Source organism: Phoca vitulina, unplaced genomic scaffold, assembly GCF_004348235.1.
Source record: "Phoca vitulina isolate PV1807 unplaced genomic scaffold, GSC_HSeal_1.0 scaffold76, whole genome shotgun sequence".
NCBI classification, from domain to species: Eukaryota; Metazoa; Chordata; class Mammalia; order Carnivora; family Phocidae; genus Phoca; species Phoca vitulina.
In genome coordinates this window covers 1808453-1828716 of record NW_022589779.1, presented here as the reverse complement: position 1 = coordinate 1828716, position 20264 = coordinate 1808453, and the positions used below count along the sequence as shown (strand labels likewise).

The window sequence follows — 20264 nt, the reverse complement described above, 5'->3', positions numbered from 1 at the left end:
GCCACATGCACTGTATTTGAAAAGCTTGCGACATAGTCCTACCATTCCTTAAAGTTTTGTCAACTCACACCTTCCTGAAGCCTTCTTTATAGCAGCAATGTATTGTGATCTCTCCCACCTGTAGCTCTTACTGTCTATTTCACTCATTTGACACTTGGCATCTGCAACTCGCTGTTTTGTCAAAGGTGTGTTCTCTCTCCTCAATTACATTTTTCAGCTACTTTGGAATTAGGATCACGTTTGCAAATACACAGCATAATTTATTATGCATAATAGATATTTAATGCATTTCTACCAAAATGATAACCTCAAACTAAACACAAATTAGTGCATACATTTTTATTCCATTTGTATAAAGCACAAAAAGTCAAAAGCATTTTTTTTTTTCTGTTAGAAGTCAAGACAGTGATTATCATTTAGGATAAAAGTAGTAATTGTATGTTAACAAGAGGGGGCTACCATACTGTTGATTTTTAATGTGTTTTGTTTGTAAAAATTCATCAAGCTCTTTCTATATATGCACACTTTTCTGTATGTATAATATAAAAGTTAAAATTTTTTAAAAAGATAACATCCTAAACTTATTTCTTATCAAATTTATTTCACAACAAAACATTCATCAGTGTAAAATAGAAAAATGGATAAAATGTAAGTTTCCATTATACCTTATCATGTAAAGATTCTTCCAGATTCTTTCTGAAAGTTTCTGATTCTTGAATTAAAACATTCTAAAGAAAATAAAAAAATAAAGAATTAACAAAACAAAATAATTAAATATGTAGATTAATTTTTTATTGCTCAAGAATCTTCTTTGATTCCTTCTCTTTGATTCCTTCCTTGGTGCATCTATTTCTTGGTTTCCGTGGAAACCAAATTTAAATAGAATCTTTAAACATGATACCTTAACATTTAGAAAAATACATAATTTAAATGGGAAATGTTATTTTGTAACACTTGGATTGAGGAATGGAATAAATATTATCTTTTAAGCTATTTATGTTTTCCTCTTTCAGTCTTTTAAAATTTGAAATAATAAAGTTACTCTTAAAATGAGAAAAAGTGAGTAACAGTGAAATATTAGCCAAAGGTGTTATAGATAAAGAATTCAGATGAACTCATTTTTATTACCTGAAGAAAAAAATAAATTATCAGGTCATATTTTTGAAAAGTTTAATTTCTGGACTTCTATTTCAAATACAGAATAATTAATTTCTAATAATGGTTAAATTATTAGAGAAATAAAAATGAAATTTTAACTATTTACAAAACTGTTACATCTCATGACATATGAAAATAAGTTGTATCATAGGTATTTTTTTTTAATTTTGTCATGAACATATTACTGTTGTAAAAGCTGTACACGTTTTTATATTTACTACAAAGCATGATTTAAAATAATGTATTCTTTTCTAATTTAATTTTAGTAAAATTAAACTAAGTGTGTAGCAATTGGCAAAGTGGCCATGTGTTTGGAATTGAATGGGAAGAAGGCCCACCTTATCACTTTGTAATGGGTAAATTAATCAACCTACTTTAACAATTTCATGCAAACATTTTTCCTATTTTGTATGGATCAGGGGGAAATGTCTAGCTTGAGTAGTGATTGGTATTCAATCTAAATTTCCAAAATGATTTGTCTACCTGGGTTTTACCCCCTACCTTTGTTTATACTCTGGAATTGGCAACCAGCTCACATAACTCGTGTTGGTCTGGTGGCTGCCAACTATCAATGAGACATATAAAATTGTGAATGATAGTGCACACTGTAAAGAAGCACTTTTTTTTTTTTGGAAACAATGCAGCTGAAATTATTGCATTCCTAAACTCTGTACTGGGATTAACACTAGTTCTACTGGTAATATAAATTTACTCACATTCTGGCTTTTAGTGTAGTAGTAGATTTAGTTACTTGAAACATTTGAATAGTTCAATGCAAGGAGACTTCCCACATACCCCAAAATATTGATTTTTGTCTTATCACTCTTTTTTGCACACCAGGTGAAGGATAACTAAAATATTTTCATTACAAAACACATTTTAATGCATTTATCTATACGATCATGCTAATCAGCAATTGTTATTCATTTAAAAAATTTATCTTACACATGTTTACAGAACTACTTGTTCACTTCTAAGAATAAACCATATATACCAAAGGAAAATACATGGATCGTCTGATCAGGGCAGTAAATGCAGCAGGGTATAAAACAACCATGATCATGAGCACATTGCTAAATATTCATGCGATTCTTCTCTCCTGTCATTTTACCTTCTCTTCTAGAGCAGCCATTCTCTCCTTTAAATGTAGCTGTAAGCGCTCATTGGATTCAGTCAGAAGTCTGTCCACAGTATCAGATAATCTTTTGTTGTGCTCCTCATTCATTTTCTCTCTTTGCCTAGCCTTACATTCAAGACAAAATAAATAAACTTGACATAAAAATCATTTACCCAAGTATTTTATATTTTTCTGGCTTTAAAACTGATTTCATTTTATGTCTGGTGTGATTAAATTGGCAGAAACTTTTCTCCTTTTAGATGCAGAGAGCATATTCATGACATTTTAAATAGAACCCATAATCAAGAAAGACAGTCATTTCTTACATGCCCATAAGCTGATGATCGAGGGGAGCAGTACTTAATATACATACTCTTTGAAGTTCTTGATTTTTCTCTTCAAGTTGACCTTCTAGATGTCTCATACGTTCTTCAATGTTTCCATGTCTCTCTTCGGCCTGTTGAGAAATATGAAAAATGTACCTGACATGTAAGATTTGGTTAACACTTTTCCTCTAAATAAATTGAAATAAAATGTAAAGCAAGCTACTACCAACCGCAAATGTAATTTTCAAAAAATAAACTTTCTTTAAACAGGCAGCTGAACAGCATTGCTTGAAATGTGTCAGCTACAAAGGCCTGTTACATCCAAGCATCAGCAAAACATTGGACTTATTTATGAGCAATGAAATCAGCCAAATGTAACATGCAGACTGTGCATGGTTTGAACACAAACCTGCCATTGTCCAATCTTAAGCTTCTGAAGCACTGAACTGCACAGATGGTTGATTATCAATAAATAAAAGTAACATAATTTTTATAAATGAAAAGAAAAACTTAGATGGATTCTATTTAGCAATAGAAAGTAAAGTCCAGTAGGACTACCTTCCTACGTATGGAGATCATTTCTTGTAGTTTAGCTTCCATAACATATTGATAATCATCAGATGAGGTAGAAGAGGTTGGATCAGACTAACAAGTCAAGGAAAAGGAGAGGGACAAAATTGAAAAATCAGAACTAAAGACACTGACACTGAACAGAACATAGCACAGAATGCTTAAAAGAAAAATGTGACAGCAAATTTAATACTCTAATAGACGGAATTTTATATGAAAAGAACTACACTGATATCTGGTGAACACGATGCAGTCAATGGTAATAAATGAAAAACAATGAAATGCCCAAATAAAAAGCTACCAACCTAAGGTATGGAAGGTTAGTGATGGTTGGCAATGAAAGACGACTACAGACTGAATTAAAGCAACTCTGAAAGAGTCATGTAAAAATTGGAATTATGGGAAACCAAACACTAGAATACGTCTCTGTTAGATTGTGAAAAGTTTTGTATTTTGGCTTGTTTATCCCATTACTTAAGAATAATGGAAACAATGTATCTCAGTGTTGAAGTGTATGCTAAGGCAATGACCCAGGTGAAATAAATTTGGAAGAAAATTTATTACAAACCTAACACTGTAGAAATCAAGAAAAAGCTAAGCCAGGGGAAATCATTATTATGGGTGTTCTCCAGCTCAAGAAGGATTGAGTTTCCTCAGCAACAGTGACAAACTTACAAAATGACTTCTGGCCTCTGAACACACAGTGTGACTCTAGGTCTAGAACCTTAGCACCTGTTCTCAGATATAGCCTTAATTTGAAATTTTAAATGAAAGTGATTAAAAGTCCTCAAATTACCAAGACGACAATATATACTGTGAGGACAAGAGAACTTACTTAGGAACTCTCCTGAATGACACTAGGAACCACTCCCAAACTGTTTCTGTGTTATTTGTTGCTATGGAAACAAAACAGTGCCCTAAAGTGAGCAGGCAGCACGGTGCCCGGGTGAGCTAATATTTGCCCCGCGCCAGGGTTAGTTACATGTCTTGGAGGTGATTGTCAGGTTACCAAAGACACAGAGTGTTAACACATGTGACACTGCTGATAGCCGAATTGTATTAGTATGTTATGCACAGATTACATGTAAAATTAAAGCAACATTTTAATCATAATTACAAGTTACGTAATTATAACATCAAAATTATCCTATGTCAGATCTAGAAGATTGAACTCCAGAGCATATTCTATTATATTTTATAAGTTTATTCTAAAACAGTGAAACTTACTTTATGCAAATATAGGACTATATACAAATATGTCATGCAGTACCTGAAAAGAAGTAGTAGCCTATTCATGTATTGGCTCATATGCATATGTACTGTTCTATGCAACAAATTCCAACTAATCTACAAAATAAACTTTTATCATTTAACTGGTGTGCTTATACAAATTACAACTCAACATTTACATTTTGTAAGATTTTCCTTTTGATATTCTTGTTTCATAAATGGGAAAGTAATGAAGAAATAACAAATAACCAATTTCTCTTCCCGAATTTCCAAGCAAAAGAAACACAGAAAGCTACCATAGTTCCCAAATGCCATAAAATGATTTTCTAATATCACTTAAAACCTAGAATACAAATAAGAATACAGTAAATGGGACAAAATGTTGTTGAAATTAAATAATCTAAATTCATTAAGGTATCTGTAATCTTTCAAAAGTACATTTAACAGGCAATTGGTGGTACAAAAATTAATCAGGTGACTGATTCAACATAGTCAAGGCATGAACATTTCCATTTCCAAAACTGTCTCTTCAAAAGTTTTCATCCTAACTATTGAAAACATACCAAACATTGTGAAAATTCACTTCAGAGATTGAACAAGAAATCTGTCAAGTTTAAATTACTTTGTTACTGTTGATATTTTTATTGGTACTAAAAATGAATGAAATACCTTATGGAATTCAAGATGAATTATGTCCTTGCTGAGGGAATATGCATTTTAATTAAAGAAGTAAACATCATAAATAAAAAAACTGGGAGCCCAAAGTCTTTATTGGTTAATTTTGTGTATACTTGCCAAAGCCAAATTATAACTTTTATCCATAGCCATTTATCAATACTTCTGACTTTCTAAGCCTTAAATGAGCTTTACCTACCTATCTACACACACACACAAACACACACATACACAAAACATAATCTTATCAACCAAAGAATAAATTCAGACATCATTTCTATACAAAAACTGGTATCAATTTTCAACTACTATCGATTTATGTTCATCTTAGCTTTGTGAAGACTGCAGTTTAAGTAATTAATGTAAATACAAGAACAATCTGCTATTTTTTGTATTCCTTGATGGGATATAGAGTTTATCTTGATTTCACTCTTTAATGTGACACAGGAATATTTCAAATGAGCTAAAGTTTTAGAGGAAAATACATATAGAAATGGCTTTGAGAAAAGCATGAGTATATTTAGAAATGGAAAAGAAATAAAAGTTAAAGAGGGGAGGACCAAAGAGAAGAAAAAAGAATAGGTAGCAGATAATAAAAGCAGAAAAAAATATATAGGCCAAATAAAATGTCTGAAAATTATTTAGGATGTCATTCATAATATAGGAGAGGGAAGCTTAGCTTCAAGCTAAGCAGAATCTTTTTACTTTAGTGTCAAAAATATTAAGAAGTAGAAAAAAATTATGATGATCAATAATAGTGATATATTGAAAATGAACTAACAATGAAAAAATAAATAAGTAAAGCAGGTTCTAGAGACAGTCCCTAAAGGTCTGTGAACTGAGGAGAAGAAAAAGTGCAAGATCATTACAGCCATAAAACTTGGGAAAACAAATGAAAGAGTAACATTTCAATAAAAATATTATAAGCAGAGGGAGTGTGTTGAGGATGAAACCATCACTGACAAATGTGAATTAAATATGTCCATAATCTAGAAACTCTGTAGTTGAAATAATGGTGTTTATATTACATAGAGTCAGCCTGAAGAGAAAGTGGTAAGAAAGAGAAGCAGAGTGAAGGATAAAACTCTACTGAAAAAGGAGAAAATCAAAAGGATTCAGATGAAGTGAAATTTTAGCAACATATTATTAGGTAGAAGTAAACTGAGGAAATTATTTTGGGCACATGAATGAATATGTGAATCAAAAATAAATAAATAAATGAATAAATAAATAAGAGCCCCAGAGAAAAATGGAGGGCAGAAAAGTTAAGGCACATATTTCAAGTTATCTCTTTTTGTTTTTTTTATTATGTTATGTTAATCACCATACATTACACCATTAGTTTTTGATGTAGTGTTCCATGACTCATTGTTATATTCTAAATTAAGGAATCTTAGGAATGTATAATTTGAAGCCTCGTAAGTCAAGTATTAATGTTTTATTTTTTATTTTTTTAAAGATTTTATTTATTTATTTGACAGAGAGACACAGCGAGAGAGGGAACACAAGCAGGGGGAGTGGGAGAGAGAGAAGCAGGCTTCCCACCGAGCAGAGAGCCCGATGCGGGGCTCGTTCCCAGGACCCTGGGATCATGACCTGAGCCGAAGGCAGACGCTTAAGGACTGAGCCACCCAGGCGCCCCAAGTATTAATGTTTTAAAGTATGTTTCATCCTCAGTCCATCAGAGGTTAGTTTGGAGCAATTATTTGGTGAATTTTAAATTGTGTTACTTTGAGAGAGATTCCAGATTTTCTTGTATTTTAGTCTGGATAATACTGATGATTATTTTACACTAAAATTTTACAAGAGCTATTTTTATTATTAGCCACTCACCAAGCCCCTGAAAATAGTTCAATAACTCTTTATAGAAGTTCATGTTCCTCAAATGAAAAGCCTAAGTGTGTGTACATCCATACATGAGTAATTTAAAATGTGCTTTCAAAAAAATAGAATACTACTACTATATTTGCACATTTTTATATAATTTAGAGACTATTTCTCAAATTAAATGATAAATTTATCTTCATCTTAGAAATCACACATTTCTCAAATTGCCAGAAGGGTTTATGGTATGTCTAAGACTACAGAAGGATACAGATTGTAACATTACCCTAATCACACTGTTTTATTCAGCTAGTTATTCCAATACTCTGTAGACAACCAACTATTCCAATACTTCCTAAGCCCTGCTCTACTTTGCAAATGTTTGCCTTTTCACTACCTGATTAATTACCCTATTTTAACCAGGAGGCATCAGTCTACTGTTCCTCTTTTTTTTTTTTTTTTTTTAAAGGTTTTATTTATTTATCTGAGAGAGAGAATGGGAGACAGAGAGCATGAGAGGGGGAGGGTCAGAGGGAGAAGCAGACTCCCTGCTGAGCAGGGAGCCCGATGTGGGACTTGATCCTGGGACTCCAGGATCATGACCTGAGCCGAAGGCAGTTGCTTAACCAACTGAGCCACCCAGGCGCCCCTACTGTTCCTCTTTAATCATTTACTTTTTCAGGAAAGTAAACATGTGTGCCTGCTTTTATATTGCTAATATCAATTGTATTGGATAATCCCAAATGCCAGAATTTGTAACTTGCAGTTCACATATCCATCTTACCCATAGTGGGACGGAAAACTTAGCACATAGCAAAGAGTGCATGAATATCTAAAATGTGTGAAAATTTGGGGGCGCCTGGGTAGCTCAGTCAGTTAAGCGGCCAACTCTTGGTTTTGGCTCAGATCATGATCTCATGGTCCTGAGATTGAGCCCCATGTCAGGCTCTGTGCTAAACTGAACATGGAGCCTAGGATTCGCTCTCTTCTCCCTGTGCCCCTCACCCCTGCTCTCTCTCTCTCAAATAAATGACAATTTTTAAAATGTCTGTACATTTTGAACTGATATTAAAAGTAAAACATGCTTTTAGTGAGCAAATCTAAACTTGCATTGTAGTGATAATAGACATACACTTGGAAGCAATGTCCGTTTCCACTTGACTGTGAAAGGTTAGAATAGTCATTTTAACACTATAATGGTGGCAAAATTCTAAAATATGCAGACAATTGCAGACTCTAACAGCCATAACATGGCAGATAATTTTGAACATCCCTCAGATTATTTTTGAATTTAATTGGTTCAGGAGAAATTGTAACTATTAAAATCACCTTCTGACTAATGACTTTAGAATTTAGACTTCTACAAATCTAACCTCCAATTTCTAACAAATTTTTTCATACTATAGTCAGAATGCAATCAACTGCTTATGATATTTCCTACATTTTTAATACCAATTTATATTAAGCCTATTAAATTACCATGGCTTATCTACATACATATTAAATATCATCATTATTTATTTATTTTTGGTGATTATTCTAATGTGCAAATATTATCATGGAAAATTAACTATAACGATGTGAAATTTTGTATTTACTACTGTTTAAATAGGCAGAGGTATCATCACATTCATATGTGTATCATTCATGGCAGCGTTAAATAAGATATAATATGAAACATTCACCTAACCAACAAAACCAATATGGTAGATTAAATAAACTTAAATTTCATAAAACCTAAAGAAAATCTATAGATTCCATCTGGCTTACTAATCATTTCTGTAAGTATATCTAGGTTGACTGTCTTATCGCAGTACCTTTGTCAAGGCTGCAATTCTCTGAGCCAGTTCAGCCTCTACTTCAGGTAAGGTCTCGGCTTTTCTCATAGTCTGCTGCAACTTTTGCTCAGCCAGCTCAAGACGCTCTTGTAACTGTCTGTTCTTCTCTTCCATCTGAAATGGGATGGAAAAAGAGACGCTTACAGAGTCACTGTGAGGATAACAAACACCAGCCCCTCGGGGCTTTGGGTTTCAGCCATTATTCTAGACTTAAAATCTGCCACTACTACCATACCTGGGCTATGCAAAGAGGTGACTGTATTCGTATTTTCCTATCTTACTTAATCACATTCTTCAATAAAATTTAGCACATTAAAAAATAGAAAAGCTCTTACCAATGGCAGCAAAGAGAAAAAAAAAGTTACTAGTGAGTATAAACCTGGACAAATGGATTATAATTCAATACGAAGACTTCAGATGTACCATGACAGCATAATATTGAAAATTATAGTATTAACCAGAGTGGGAGAGGGAATGTAGTAGAATGGTTAAGGGTCCAGGCTCTAGAGATAGGTTTGACAAAACTTTTCTCTCTGAAAGACCAGAAAATAAATATTTTAGGCTTTGTGTATTATTTAGTCTCTGTTCCAACTACTCAATTCTACCATTGCAGCACAAAAACAGTCACAGACTGTTAAATAAATGGGTATGGTTTATCTGTAAAACAGAGCCATAGTTTCGGCACATGGGCCATAGTTTGTCCACTCCTGCTCTAGAGTCAAATAGACTTAGGCCTCCATTAATAACTGGCAATTACCAGATGTGTGACCTTGAAAAAGGTTTCATATCTCTGAACCTTAGTGCCTCAGTATAATTGTGCTTACTTCACAGGTGATGGTTAGATTTAAGTGAGGTAATACATGTTAACTGTTTAGCAGTTTCTGGCTCATGTCTAGATCCAAAGTAAATATTAAAAGTAATTATTTTTATTATTATTAAGACAAATTTATAAATTATATGTTGAAAATCACATCTGTCTAGTCAGTTCTATTCTAAATTTTAGATAATGGTTGATTGCCAAGAAATACCATATTTTATTTACTCCATGTTTTGTGAGAATGATTAGAACACACACGGACAAGAACAAAACCAAGATAGAGATACTCAACCTGCCGTAGGATGGCCTCTTTATTTGCTAACTCATTTTCTAGTTTATCATTCATGTCATGTATGGAGGTAGATTCTCTCTGAGCACTGAGGTAACGCTTCTCAAGGGTTGTAATTCTTTCTTCCATATCTTCCTTCTGTGCCATGGCCTACAATTAAAATAAATTAATTAAAATCAGATTTTCAGATAATGTACTGTCTTGTTATTTAAATAAAATAGTAAAATTTAAAAGCTATTGTTTTTTTGAAGTAATATTCATTCCTTTCTTTTCAAGGAAGGTATGCAAGATTTCTTGTGAATTTTCCCAATACCATCAGAATTCTTACATCTTGGGTTAACGAAGTTTCCCTCTCTGAGAATGCAGTGGAGTACATGAAACTACCGGTTGTAGAACTGGCATTCTTAGAAAAGAAGTGACAGCTAAATTAGCTTGTTATATAGTAAAGATAAGCACAATTATGGGTAGAGTTGTAAACCATAAAGGTGAAATGGTGGCTACTGTTCCAAACTGCAAAGCAATCTTTAAGGTTAACCAATATCATCAGTATTTTCATCTTCAGATATAAGTAAAAGTAACTCAACAGTTAAAAAAAGAGGCCAAAAAATAAATAAATTTGAGTCATATTCACAAATGGATCGACCAACTGACTTTGGAACTTAACCGTTTTCCTTGTCATATATATTCCAATTAAAAAAAGAATTTAAAGAACTCAATGAACACAAATCTCTAGGGAAAAATAAACTATCAGTGCAAATGGAGAAAACCTTGGCATTAATGATATTCTAAACAATAATTTTTAAACCATCTAAATTCAAAGATAATATGGAGATAATCTTATCTCCTAACAGCTTACATGAAAATTTATTAGAAGGTGGATAACCTACTTTTTAAAAAAGATATTAAATTTTTTTTTTTTTTAGTACATCCCAGAAAGAGCACCTACACTAAACAGAAAACAAAATGTTTGTCAGGAATCTGACCAAATACACAAAGCAGCAGGTAAGATTCCTGAGAGAAAAGAAAGACTCCCAATGGAACATAAATAGATCCCCTTCAAAGTACACATATTTCACAGGAGTGTGTACATATATATGTAATATATTAAAAGAAATTTGGTTTCTATCCCAAGAAGTTATGCAGAAATAATAAATCAATCTCTCATCTGAGATTTGGGAAGTGCAGAGGCTGCAGCCACGTTACCAAGCAGGCGTGCACCCCGCTCCCGCACACACTTCCCCTCTGTACACGATACACTTGCTGGGAGGGGGCTGAGGCGGGCGCTTCTCTCTGCCCCAGCCCCTAGCCCCAGCAGATCCAGTGTTTGTAGAAGAGCGAGCCAGGGAAGGCAGGTCTCTGTGGGGCCCCCAGAGCCCAGGAGCTGGCGGCAGGCAGGTGGCCAAAGCCCGAGGCCACCTGCCTGGAAGGGGACCTTGGCCCTGGGGTAAAAGGGAATTGCTTGGGACCCCCAGGAATGGTGTGGCCACATTCCCAGTTTTCAGCAGCAATCCTCATTCTGGGGACTCCCCAAGGTCCACAAGCTCTTTGTAGTTTGGCCAGTCTGGACTTCTCCTAGGGTCAAATGGCTTTTAGGAAGAGGGCACAGAGTTTCCAGAGCCACGAGGGCTTGGCCATGTGAACCTGTGTGTTTGCACACACGCACATACAACCATGCGTGCTTTAAGAGAGGTTGACAAGTTGCAAACGAGTGTTCTGCCGTGACGGGCTCAAATAGTGTCTACTCTGTGGTCAGAAGTGCGCTTCATAGAAAAACTGAGAGTTTTTCCCCGAAGGTCAGGAACATGACAGGGATGCCCACTCTCACCACTTTTGTTCAACATAGTACTAGAAGTTTGAGCCTCAGCAATCAGACAACAAAAAGAAATAAAAGGCATTCAAACTGGCAAAGAAGAAGTCAAACTCTCACTCTTCCCAGATGACATACTTTATGTGGAAAACCCAAAAGACTTCACCCCAAAATTGCTAGCACTCATACAGCAATTCAGCAACATGGCAGGATATAAAATCAATGCAGAGAAATCAGTGGCATTTCTATACAGTAATAATGAGACAGAAGAAAGAGAAATTAAGGAATTGATGCCATTTACAATTGCACCAAAAACTATAAGATACGTAGGAATAAACCTATCCAAAGAGGCAAAGGATCTGTACTCTAAAAACTACAAAACACTTATTAAAGAAATTGAGGAAGAGGTAAAAAAATGGAAAAACATTCCATGCTAGTGATCTGAAGGGGCACCTGCACCCCAATGTCCACAATAGCCAAACTATGGAAAGAGCCCAGATGTCCATCGACAGATGAATGGATAAAGAAGATGTTGTGTATATATACAATGGAATATTACTCAGCCACCAGAAAGGATGAAATCTTACCATTTACATCGCCATGGACAGAACTGGAGGGTATTATGCTGAGCGAAATAAGTCAATCAGAGAAAGACAATTATCATATAGTTTCATGCATATGAGGAATATAAGAAACAGTGCAGAGGATCATAGGGGAAGGGAGGGGGAAAAATGGAATGGGAAGAAATCAAAGAGGAAGACAAACCATGAAAGATTCCTGTGGTTTCCTGATAATGTGGGGAGCTTCTTTGCATAAGGAGCCTAAAATTGATGTGATGGTGGTGGCTTCCATGTATTACTATCCAAATTTCTTTGATCAGTCTTCCTAATCAGTTCTTTTGGTCCTCTCCTTTAGGACCCAGAGCCAGTCCTGCCATATGCACAGAGCAGATAAATTTTCTTCCATTCTTACAAAAGAAATAGAAGCCCTTAAATGGATAATCCCTCAATGTCTCGGTCTTCCCTTACCACCAGTTGGAAATAGCCACATGCACAAATCATTAACTTCTAGCTCTCAGTTTAGAACAGGTGTTCCACCCTCTCTCAAACTTTAATCATTATCTGTGCTCAACATTTTATGCCTTTTCTGCTTTTAGGATCTTGATCACCTTTTTTGTCTTGGATTTTCAAAATGATAGTAGAAGTAAATCCCACAACTACAGCAGAAACAATGAGCAGGCTTATAGATAAGGCTGTACAGACCAGAGGTGGATGGTAGAAGAAAAAGGAATGATTCAAAGAAAATAAGAAAAAGAATGATAAATTATCTGCTTGACCACTGACCATAACTGAATTGAAATCATAGAATTTACTAATCTGGTAGAGTGGGTGGAAAGACACGCCATAGTTTTAAAAACAAGTAAGCAAATTAATGTATCAAGTAATTAATAAAATCTTAGAAAAACAAAAAGCTGTACAACAGTAGGAAATACTATCATGGGAAACCACCACTTGGATCAGTTGTGAGAATTATTTACATAGCCATAATAATGGTGATACTAAATGTGATTTTGAGGTAATTGTAGTGGAAGGATGGGTGGAAGAGAAAGGAAGAGAGAGAATAAAAGAGCTAAAATCCTCATATAATAGCAAGGCACAGATTAAGTTTAAATAAGAGAGAAAATAGCACAAGTAACAGCTAAAGGATTGCAGTTAAGACCCTCAGGCAAGTAAGATGGGAAGTGGGTGGGCACTCTCTATGTACGTGTGTGTTTGTGTGTACGTATTTAGATTTGTACCCTCTTACATTATTTCACTTTGAAAAATTGTATATATAGAAAAATTAAAAGCAATTAAAAAACAATATTTCTACCATGAAACCCACCACGCTTGCCTGCCCTGCCTACCCGCAAATCAGATTTTCTTCTTAGAATCATCCTTCAAATCTTCACCCTAACTCCCCACTTAATAGCCTAACCTGCTATTGGTCTTTTTCCTGCTTCCACATTCTCTAACCTGCTGACCAAGAGAAAATACGAAATGCCAGTCTGATCATACTGCTTCTTGGCTTGAATACCTTTATATGTTTAACCCCCCCAACCTCCTCCCCCCATCTTCAGTGAAAGTCTGAGCTACAAAGCCTGGAAAACAAATAGCTTCCTGACCTAACACTTCTATCTCTATGTACTGGGATGAATAGCATACCCCCCGCCCCCCTAAAAAAAATTCATGTCCACCCAGAACCGGTGAATGTGACCTTATTTACAAATAGGGTTTTACAGACGTAATCAAGTTAAGATGGTATTATATAAGATAGGGTGGACCTTAAATCCAGTGACTGGTGTTCTTACAAGGAGAGGCAGATTTGGAGACACACAGACATACAGAGGAAAAAGGCAATGTTAAGAGAGAAGCAGACTGTAGTTACACTGCTATCAGCCAGGAACAGAAGGATTGCCAGCAAGCAGCGGAGGCTAGAAGAGGCAAAGAAGCATTCTTCGCTAGAGTCTTTAGAGGGCATATGGCCCTGCTGACACCTTGACTTCAGACTTGGAGCTTCCAGAACCATGAAAAAATAAATTACTGTTGTTTTGAGCCACCCAGTTTGTGGTAATTTGTTACAGGAGCCCTAAGAAACTAATGCACTCTGTGACTTCATTTCCGCCTGGAATGCATTTTTATTACCTTCTTCTGGGTCTACTGACCTTCAAGACCCAACTAAAGATTACTTGGTTATTATATTAATATTAAAGATCAGATCAATTAATCCATCAATTTGGCAAAAATTACCCAGACTATTTTTTTCAACATTATCTACACATCTCTAGATTTTAGCCAACACAAACAAAAGCTACTATTTAAAAAGCTTTTATTTTAAATTTTGACTTCTTCAATTCTATAATATTATTTTTTAGCCTAATGAGGATAGAGTTTATCATCTTAGAGGATTCTTTCAGAGTACTGTATTCTGTTAATTTCATTTTCATAAAGAATTCTGGGAACATTATGTCGATTTTGTAGCCCAAAAAGAAAATCCTGAATCTAGCCTACATATATAAACTTATAACTAAATTATAATAGCAATAAATTCAGTTAAAGACATATACAGGTTTCCTGAGAACATGAGCATTGGAGTAGCACATACTAGCTCCAAGTCCCAGTTTTTGCTATTCATTAACTCAGTTACCATGGAAAAATGTTGATTACATTTTCTATAACTCACCTTTTTTCTTTGTCTGTTTTTTTTTTTTTTTTGGTTTGTTTGCTTCTTTGTTTTGTTTTCTGGTTTTGGATGGGATATTAATCTCTACCACACAACATTGTTGTGATACAAAATTTTAAGTGCCTTGTGTGGTCTTATGCATAATACACACTCCATAAATAATAGCTGCTTTTTTATTATTAATTACTGTTGTGCCTCTAATTAGCTGATCTGACTCTATGGCATATATTGCATGCAGAAGTCATTGTATAGACTTTGCTACTGCATTTTTGATTCAGTGATTCATGTGGGAGATTCAATTTTTAACTGCAAGCTGTGTTGCCAAAAATAAATTTTGAATTTACAAGTCTGAGAAATATCTTTTCCCTGCATGTCACTTGGAAATTCTAAAAAAGGAAGCTTTTTCTAGTCTCTAAAAACTGCTGCCTAAAAAGAGAAAAACAGCGTAAAGATTCAATTATCTTTTGATCTGAAGTTTGTGTACAAAATGGATTTTATTGTATCAAATAATATAACTCTATAGTAATGTAGATCTAGTAAACTAAAAAATATAACTCCATGTTTCAGATCATAGAAAAGACAAAATTGATATGTATTCATTTAATCACTAAGGAATTTTTTAAGAACTCTTAACAGGAAGGTGGAAAGATAAGCTGGTTTAATTCACAAAACAATATATAATTTAAAAACACCATAGAAAATTCTAATTCTTTGCATACCTATATATTTAATAAAATGTTATTATCCAATACCCAATTAGCAGCTATCTTGATAAAAAAGTGGAGAGCTAGGGGCGCCTGGGTGGCTCAGTTGGTTAAGCGTCTGCTTTTGGCTCAGGTCATGATCCTAGGGTCCTGGGATCAAGCCCCATGTTGGGCTCCCAGCTCAGTGGGAAGCCTGCTTCTCTTTCTCTCTCTCTCTGCAGCTCCCCCTGCTTGTGCTCTTTCTCTCTCTCTGTCAAATAAATAAATAAAATCTTAAAAAAAAAAAAAAAGCGGAGAGCTAAGCCTGCTATAAGATTATCTACGTTTTCTAATATGTGGACTATGCTTAGCGTTAATCCAGCCCCCTACTCTTATAGGTCACAGTCAATTTAAGGAGCAAATAAGACAAAACTTCAAACAAAAGTAAATTTTAAATAGATTTATTTCTTGACAAAGAATAATGACAAAAATATACTCTAAAGCCATTAATGAAATATACTTACACAATTCATTTTAGATATATTAGGCTGTCCTCACATGCAAAGCAAAATGCACTCAGTTTTTAATTATATCGTCAGTTTTTCTTATTCCCTATTTTTCCTTAATTAATTGAACAAATATGCATCGCTTATATAATGCATACATACTGTGTTAGCAATGCTATAGGGGTAGCCAAGAAGAATCACTTTTCTAGTTTCCTACTAAAAAACTTGCAATCTAGTAGACCTTGTGTGCCCATCGCCCACGAGTACATTATCAGTCAGGAAAACAAAAGCAGAGGCTGAAGTTTTGAGCGTTGTGATACCTTTTTAAAGTACATGATTTTCACATCTTACTGGAAAGAAAGAGCAAAAGATTGATTATTTGGGCAGTTAATAGTGCAGCTGCATTTTTTTATACTAGTGTTATCACTGATGAATGATTGATTCTATTTCGTTGATTTTGGAAGCTGCTCATAGTGGAAGAAGCACAGGTTTTGAAGCTGGGCTGATCCTGTGTCTTCCTGGTGCAGGGGGTGGGGCATGGGGAGAGGGGTTGGAAGAAGTGGGGTGCTGGGGAAGGCAGTGCATGTGCCTTTGACAAGTCACTTTATCTCACTTGAGAAAAATTGGGATAATGACAAGTACCTTCTGGATAGGACCAATGTAATAAATTAGAGAAATTAAATGCAATGCACCCATAATAGTTTTCATGGTTGATCCTCAAGAAATTCCTAGCAGTAAGCCAGGGCCTTGTGGTCTGTGACCTGAACCTTTTTGGAAATGTTCTATTTGGCCTTCACAGTGTCCTTAACACACACACACATACCACACATGATATATCCAGAAAGGCAGGCAGAGTATAGGTACCTTGTCCAGGTCTCATTAACTCTACCACTTCCTATGTTGCATGTTTGCTGCCTAATGTGTTATACATTTATATTGCCGGCCTGGCTCTTGAAACATTTGTTTGCAACCTCCCTTTAGAGGTGAATGATGAAAGATATTCTTTTCTCATGAATCTCTTCTAAAATATAACTACATAAAAATTCTTAGAGCTGATAAGATTTGTTGTATTTTAAAAGAATTCCATGTGATAGCAGAACTCCTTACCAACTAGAAAAGGTTCCTCATAAAAGAAACCTGGCACCAGATGATCGATATTTTCCATCTGACTTAGCTCTTTGTCACCTACATCCAAAGACTATGAGAATTAAGGGGTTATTTTTACATAAACAATAAGAAAGGGGAACTGGAGATACTGGGCTCTACCTGTGACACTGGATTAGGTAAACATGAAGAGAGGAGGTAGGAGAGGAGTGCTAGATGAAAGGAAAACAGCTAAATCTCTGGGACTAAGACAATGAAGAAATTACAAAGAGCAAGAGCTCAAGAAATAACGTTGATGCTTTACTAGCCAGAAATCTTAGTGTTTCCAAACAGGGATATAGAAGAGTGGCAAACCTTCAGCTATTTTATAAATTCTCTGACTTTGGGTTGTGGGAAGAAGTGAAAATGAGAGATGTATCTTTGAACGATCAATTCATATAAAGGTGTAGAGAGCACAGTATCATCATTTGTGTGGTAGTAAAGCCGTCTCGCACTTCATGGATCATCTATCTTTTTCTGAGACAGTAGATATTGTTTTAGTACACATTCTAATCTCATCTGTGCCTTTTGATATTTACACCAAACACTTATAAATATCCATTCTCTCAACAAAGAGTTTTTGAATGCCTATTATTATATGCCTAGTAGTTGTGTAGGTGATTAGAATAAAACAGTGAACAAAACAAGACAAAACAAAAATTCCCAGCCCTTATGAATCTTTATGTACAGTGGAGAGGGGGTATATGACAAACAAGTAAATCAGTATAGTACATATTGTGTCAGATGGCAGTAAGGGCTGTGAGATAAAACAAAGAAAATGAAAGAAGAGGGAGAGCGTATATGTGCAAATAACAAGGTTAGGGAACACTTCACTGAGAAGAAAACATTTGTGCAAAAGGAAGCGGGAAAAGAAAATGCAACAGAATAGGTGTGGCTAGTTTAAGAGGCCATCTTAACTGAACAGAATGGGCTAAAATGAAGGAGTAGGAGGTGATTTCGAAGAGGTCAGGAAGGTGGTAGTGGAGATCGTACATGGCTTGTAGGCCACTGCAAGGACTTGGATTTTACTGTAAGTAGGGTACATAGCCATTGAAGCAGGAAATTAACTTGAGCTGACTTACATTGTAAAAAGTCACTCAGGCTGCCATGTTGAGTATAGACTGAAGTGGGTCAACAGCAGGAGGAGGACCAGCCAGGAGACTATTGTAATAATCCAGTGAGAGATGATGGTTGTGTGGAATAAGGAAGAGCCATGAATACTTCGAGAAGAGGTCACATTATTGATATCCTGAAGTTGGAAGTAATAGATTTATGGCTGAATCAAATGAAGTGTGAGTGAAACAGAGGTACCAAGGACAGCTCCAAGGTTTTTTGATCTGAGTAAGGATAATGGCCTTGGGGACAGCTGGGATGTGTAAGACTACAAGAAAGTCTGGTTTCTTGGGGGTGGGAGGATAATAGGAAAACAGTCCTGAATATGTTAATTTTGAGAATATGTTAATTTTCCAGGCATCTGGCAATCAGGATATAGGATATGCTGGAGATATAAATTGAGAGTCATAAGGCCGTGGGTGGTTTTTGGAGCCACGAGACTGCATGAACTTAGCAGGCGAGTGAAGGTAGACTGAGAAGGGAAGGCACCGCAAGTCTAGGGAAAGTAGAACCAATGAAGGAGCCTGAGATGAGGGTAGAAAGTAAAGATGGATGAAAATCAGAGGAGTATAGGGTGCTTTTAGCTGAGTGAAGAATTACTATGGGGAGTGATGATTGGATCCAGTGCAGGATTCAACAACATGGAAGTTAGCAATGACTTTGGTAAGAACAGTTTTGATGGGATGTTAGAGGCAAAGAATGTAAAATGGGCTCAAGAGGGAATGGGAAGAAAAGAAATGAATATATGCAGTAGAGTTAACTTCAATAACAACTAGTTAATTATATACGAAAAATATTTAAAAAGATAAAAAAGATGTAATTTAAAAGAATATGTAAAAATGAAAAAGGTGAAAGGTTGCCAAATAAAATTTCCACAAATACAGATAATTTTCTTTTTAATTAATAGAGCAAAAAGTGAGATTCTAAGTATTTCACCTTAGCTGGTAAGATGATTAGGTGATGTTACAAATAAAACATCTCCTTGTATCTTTTTGCAGTAACTTTGAAGTACTCTACTAAATAGATGAAGTGACGTTATGTCTAGGAAGAACCAAAGATATAGAGAAAGAAATGTTCCCACGTTCACATAGATACACTCGCACTCACAGACACAACACCAAAATAAAAGGGGGAAAATATAAAGTAGCGAGTTTGAGTATTCCTATATGCTAATTGCCTATATGGCAATTCATTATTCATACCCACGTCTAAAGTTATTTAAAATTAGCAGCTTAAAAATGTTAAAAATTCATTACAAACTACAGAAAGTTTTTACCCTGTCTGTAACTTGATACCAAATTTTCTTTGCATACCTATTTAAAGGTTGATGAAGTAAACTCTTTTTTGCCTTCGTGGACACGTTTTGTAACTAATACAATGCATCCCAAACCATGGTCTTCTGCGATGTAAACATTATATGCCATTAGAGGAGATTTGGAGAAAGCTTCTCAGAAGCAGCGTTCGGAAAGCAAAGACGGAAAGTGTTGTGAATCACTTACCTCCCTAATGTCCCTTTGATACTTAGTGTTCATTTCTTCAGTTTTAACGAGATCCTTTCTTGCTGTCTCTGCTTCCTGTTCCACCTCCCCCACTCGGGAAGAAAGGGCTGCTAAACGTTCTTTCATTTGAGCCATTTCATAGTTTTGCTTTTCAAGCAATTCTTGTAGTTCGACTATGTGACTAGTTTCATCAGTTGAGTCTATAGAACCATTGGACAAACGCTGCAGGAAACGAAAAAGAAATGGCACTTAGGATATTGTTCATCTTCAATTTAAAATTCATGAACTTAAATGAAACTGATAGAGCTTTCACAGTGAGAAATAAGAACTCTAACTAGTTTTGAAGAAAAACTAAGTTTTTAGGAAAACTCTTTAACGGACATTAAATATAAGGGTAGATCAGTAATTTTCAAATAGCTTAACAGATGCATTTGAACTGGAAGCTGT

At 35.2% G+C, this 20264-nt stretch overlaps 1 protein-coding gene across 21 annotated transcripts in view; it reads right to left on the bottom strand.

Annotated features, from left to right (window-relative positions):
• Positions 1-20264, bottom strand: part of PPFIA2 (PTPRF interacting protein alpha 2) — a 469533-nt gene that overhangs the window by 95200 nt on the left and 354069 nt on the right. For 11 of the 21 annotated variants that reach the window (XM_032393724.1, XM_032393725.1, XM_032393729.1 and 8 more), the window contains 7 exons: positions 19818-20039; positions 9848-9994; positions 8718-8852; positions 3160-3246; positions 2649-2732; positions 2270-2401; positions 666-728 (listed from right to left, as the gene is read on the bottom strand). In XM_032393724.1, the coding sequence (XP_032249615.1) occupies positions 666-728; positions 2270-2401; positions 2649-2732; positions 3160-3246; positions 8718-8852; positions 9848-9994; positions 19818-20039 (870 nt within the window). The remainder of the gene's footprint in view (positions 1-665; positions 729-2269; positions 2402-2648; positions 2733-3159; positions 3247-8717; positions 8853-9847; positions 9995-19817; positions 20040-20264) is intronic. The other 10 variants (XM_032393731.1, XM_032393734.1, XM_032393733.1 and 7 more) reach the window with 1 other exon arrangement.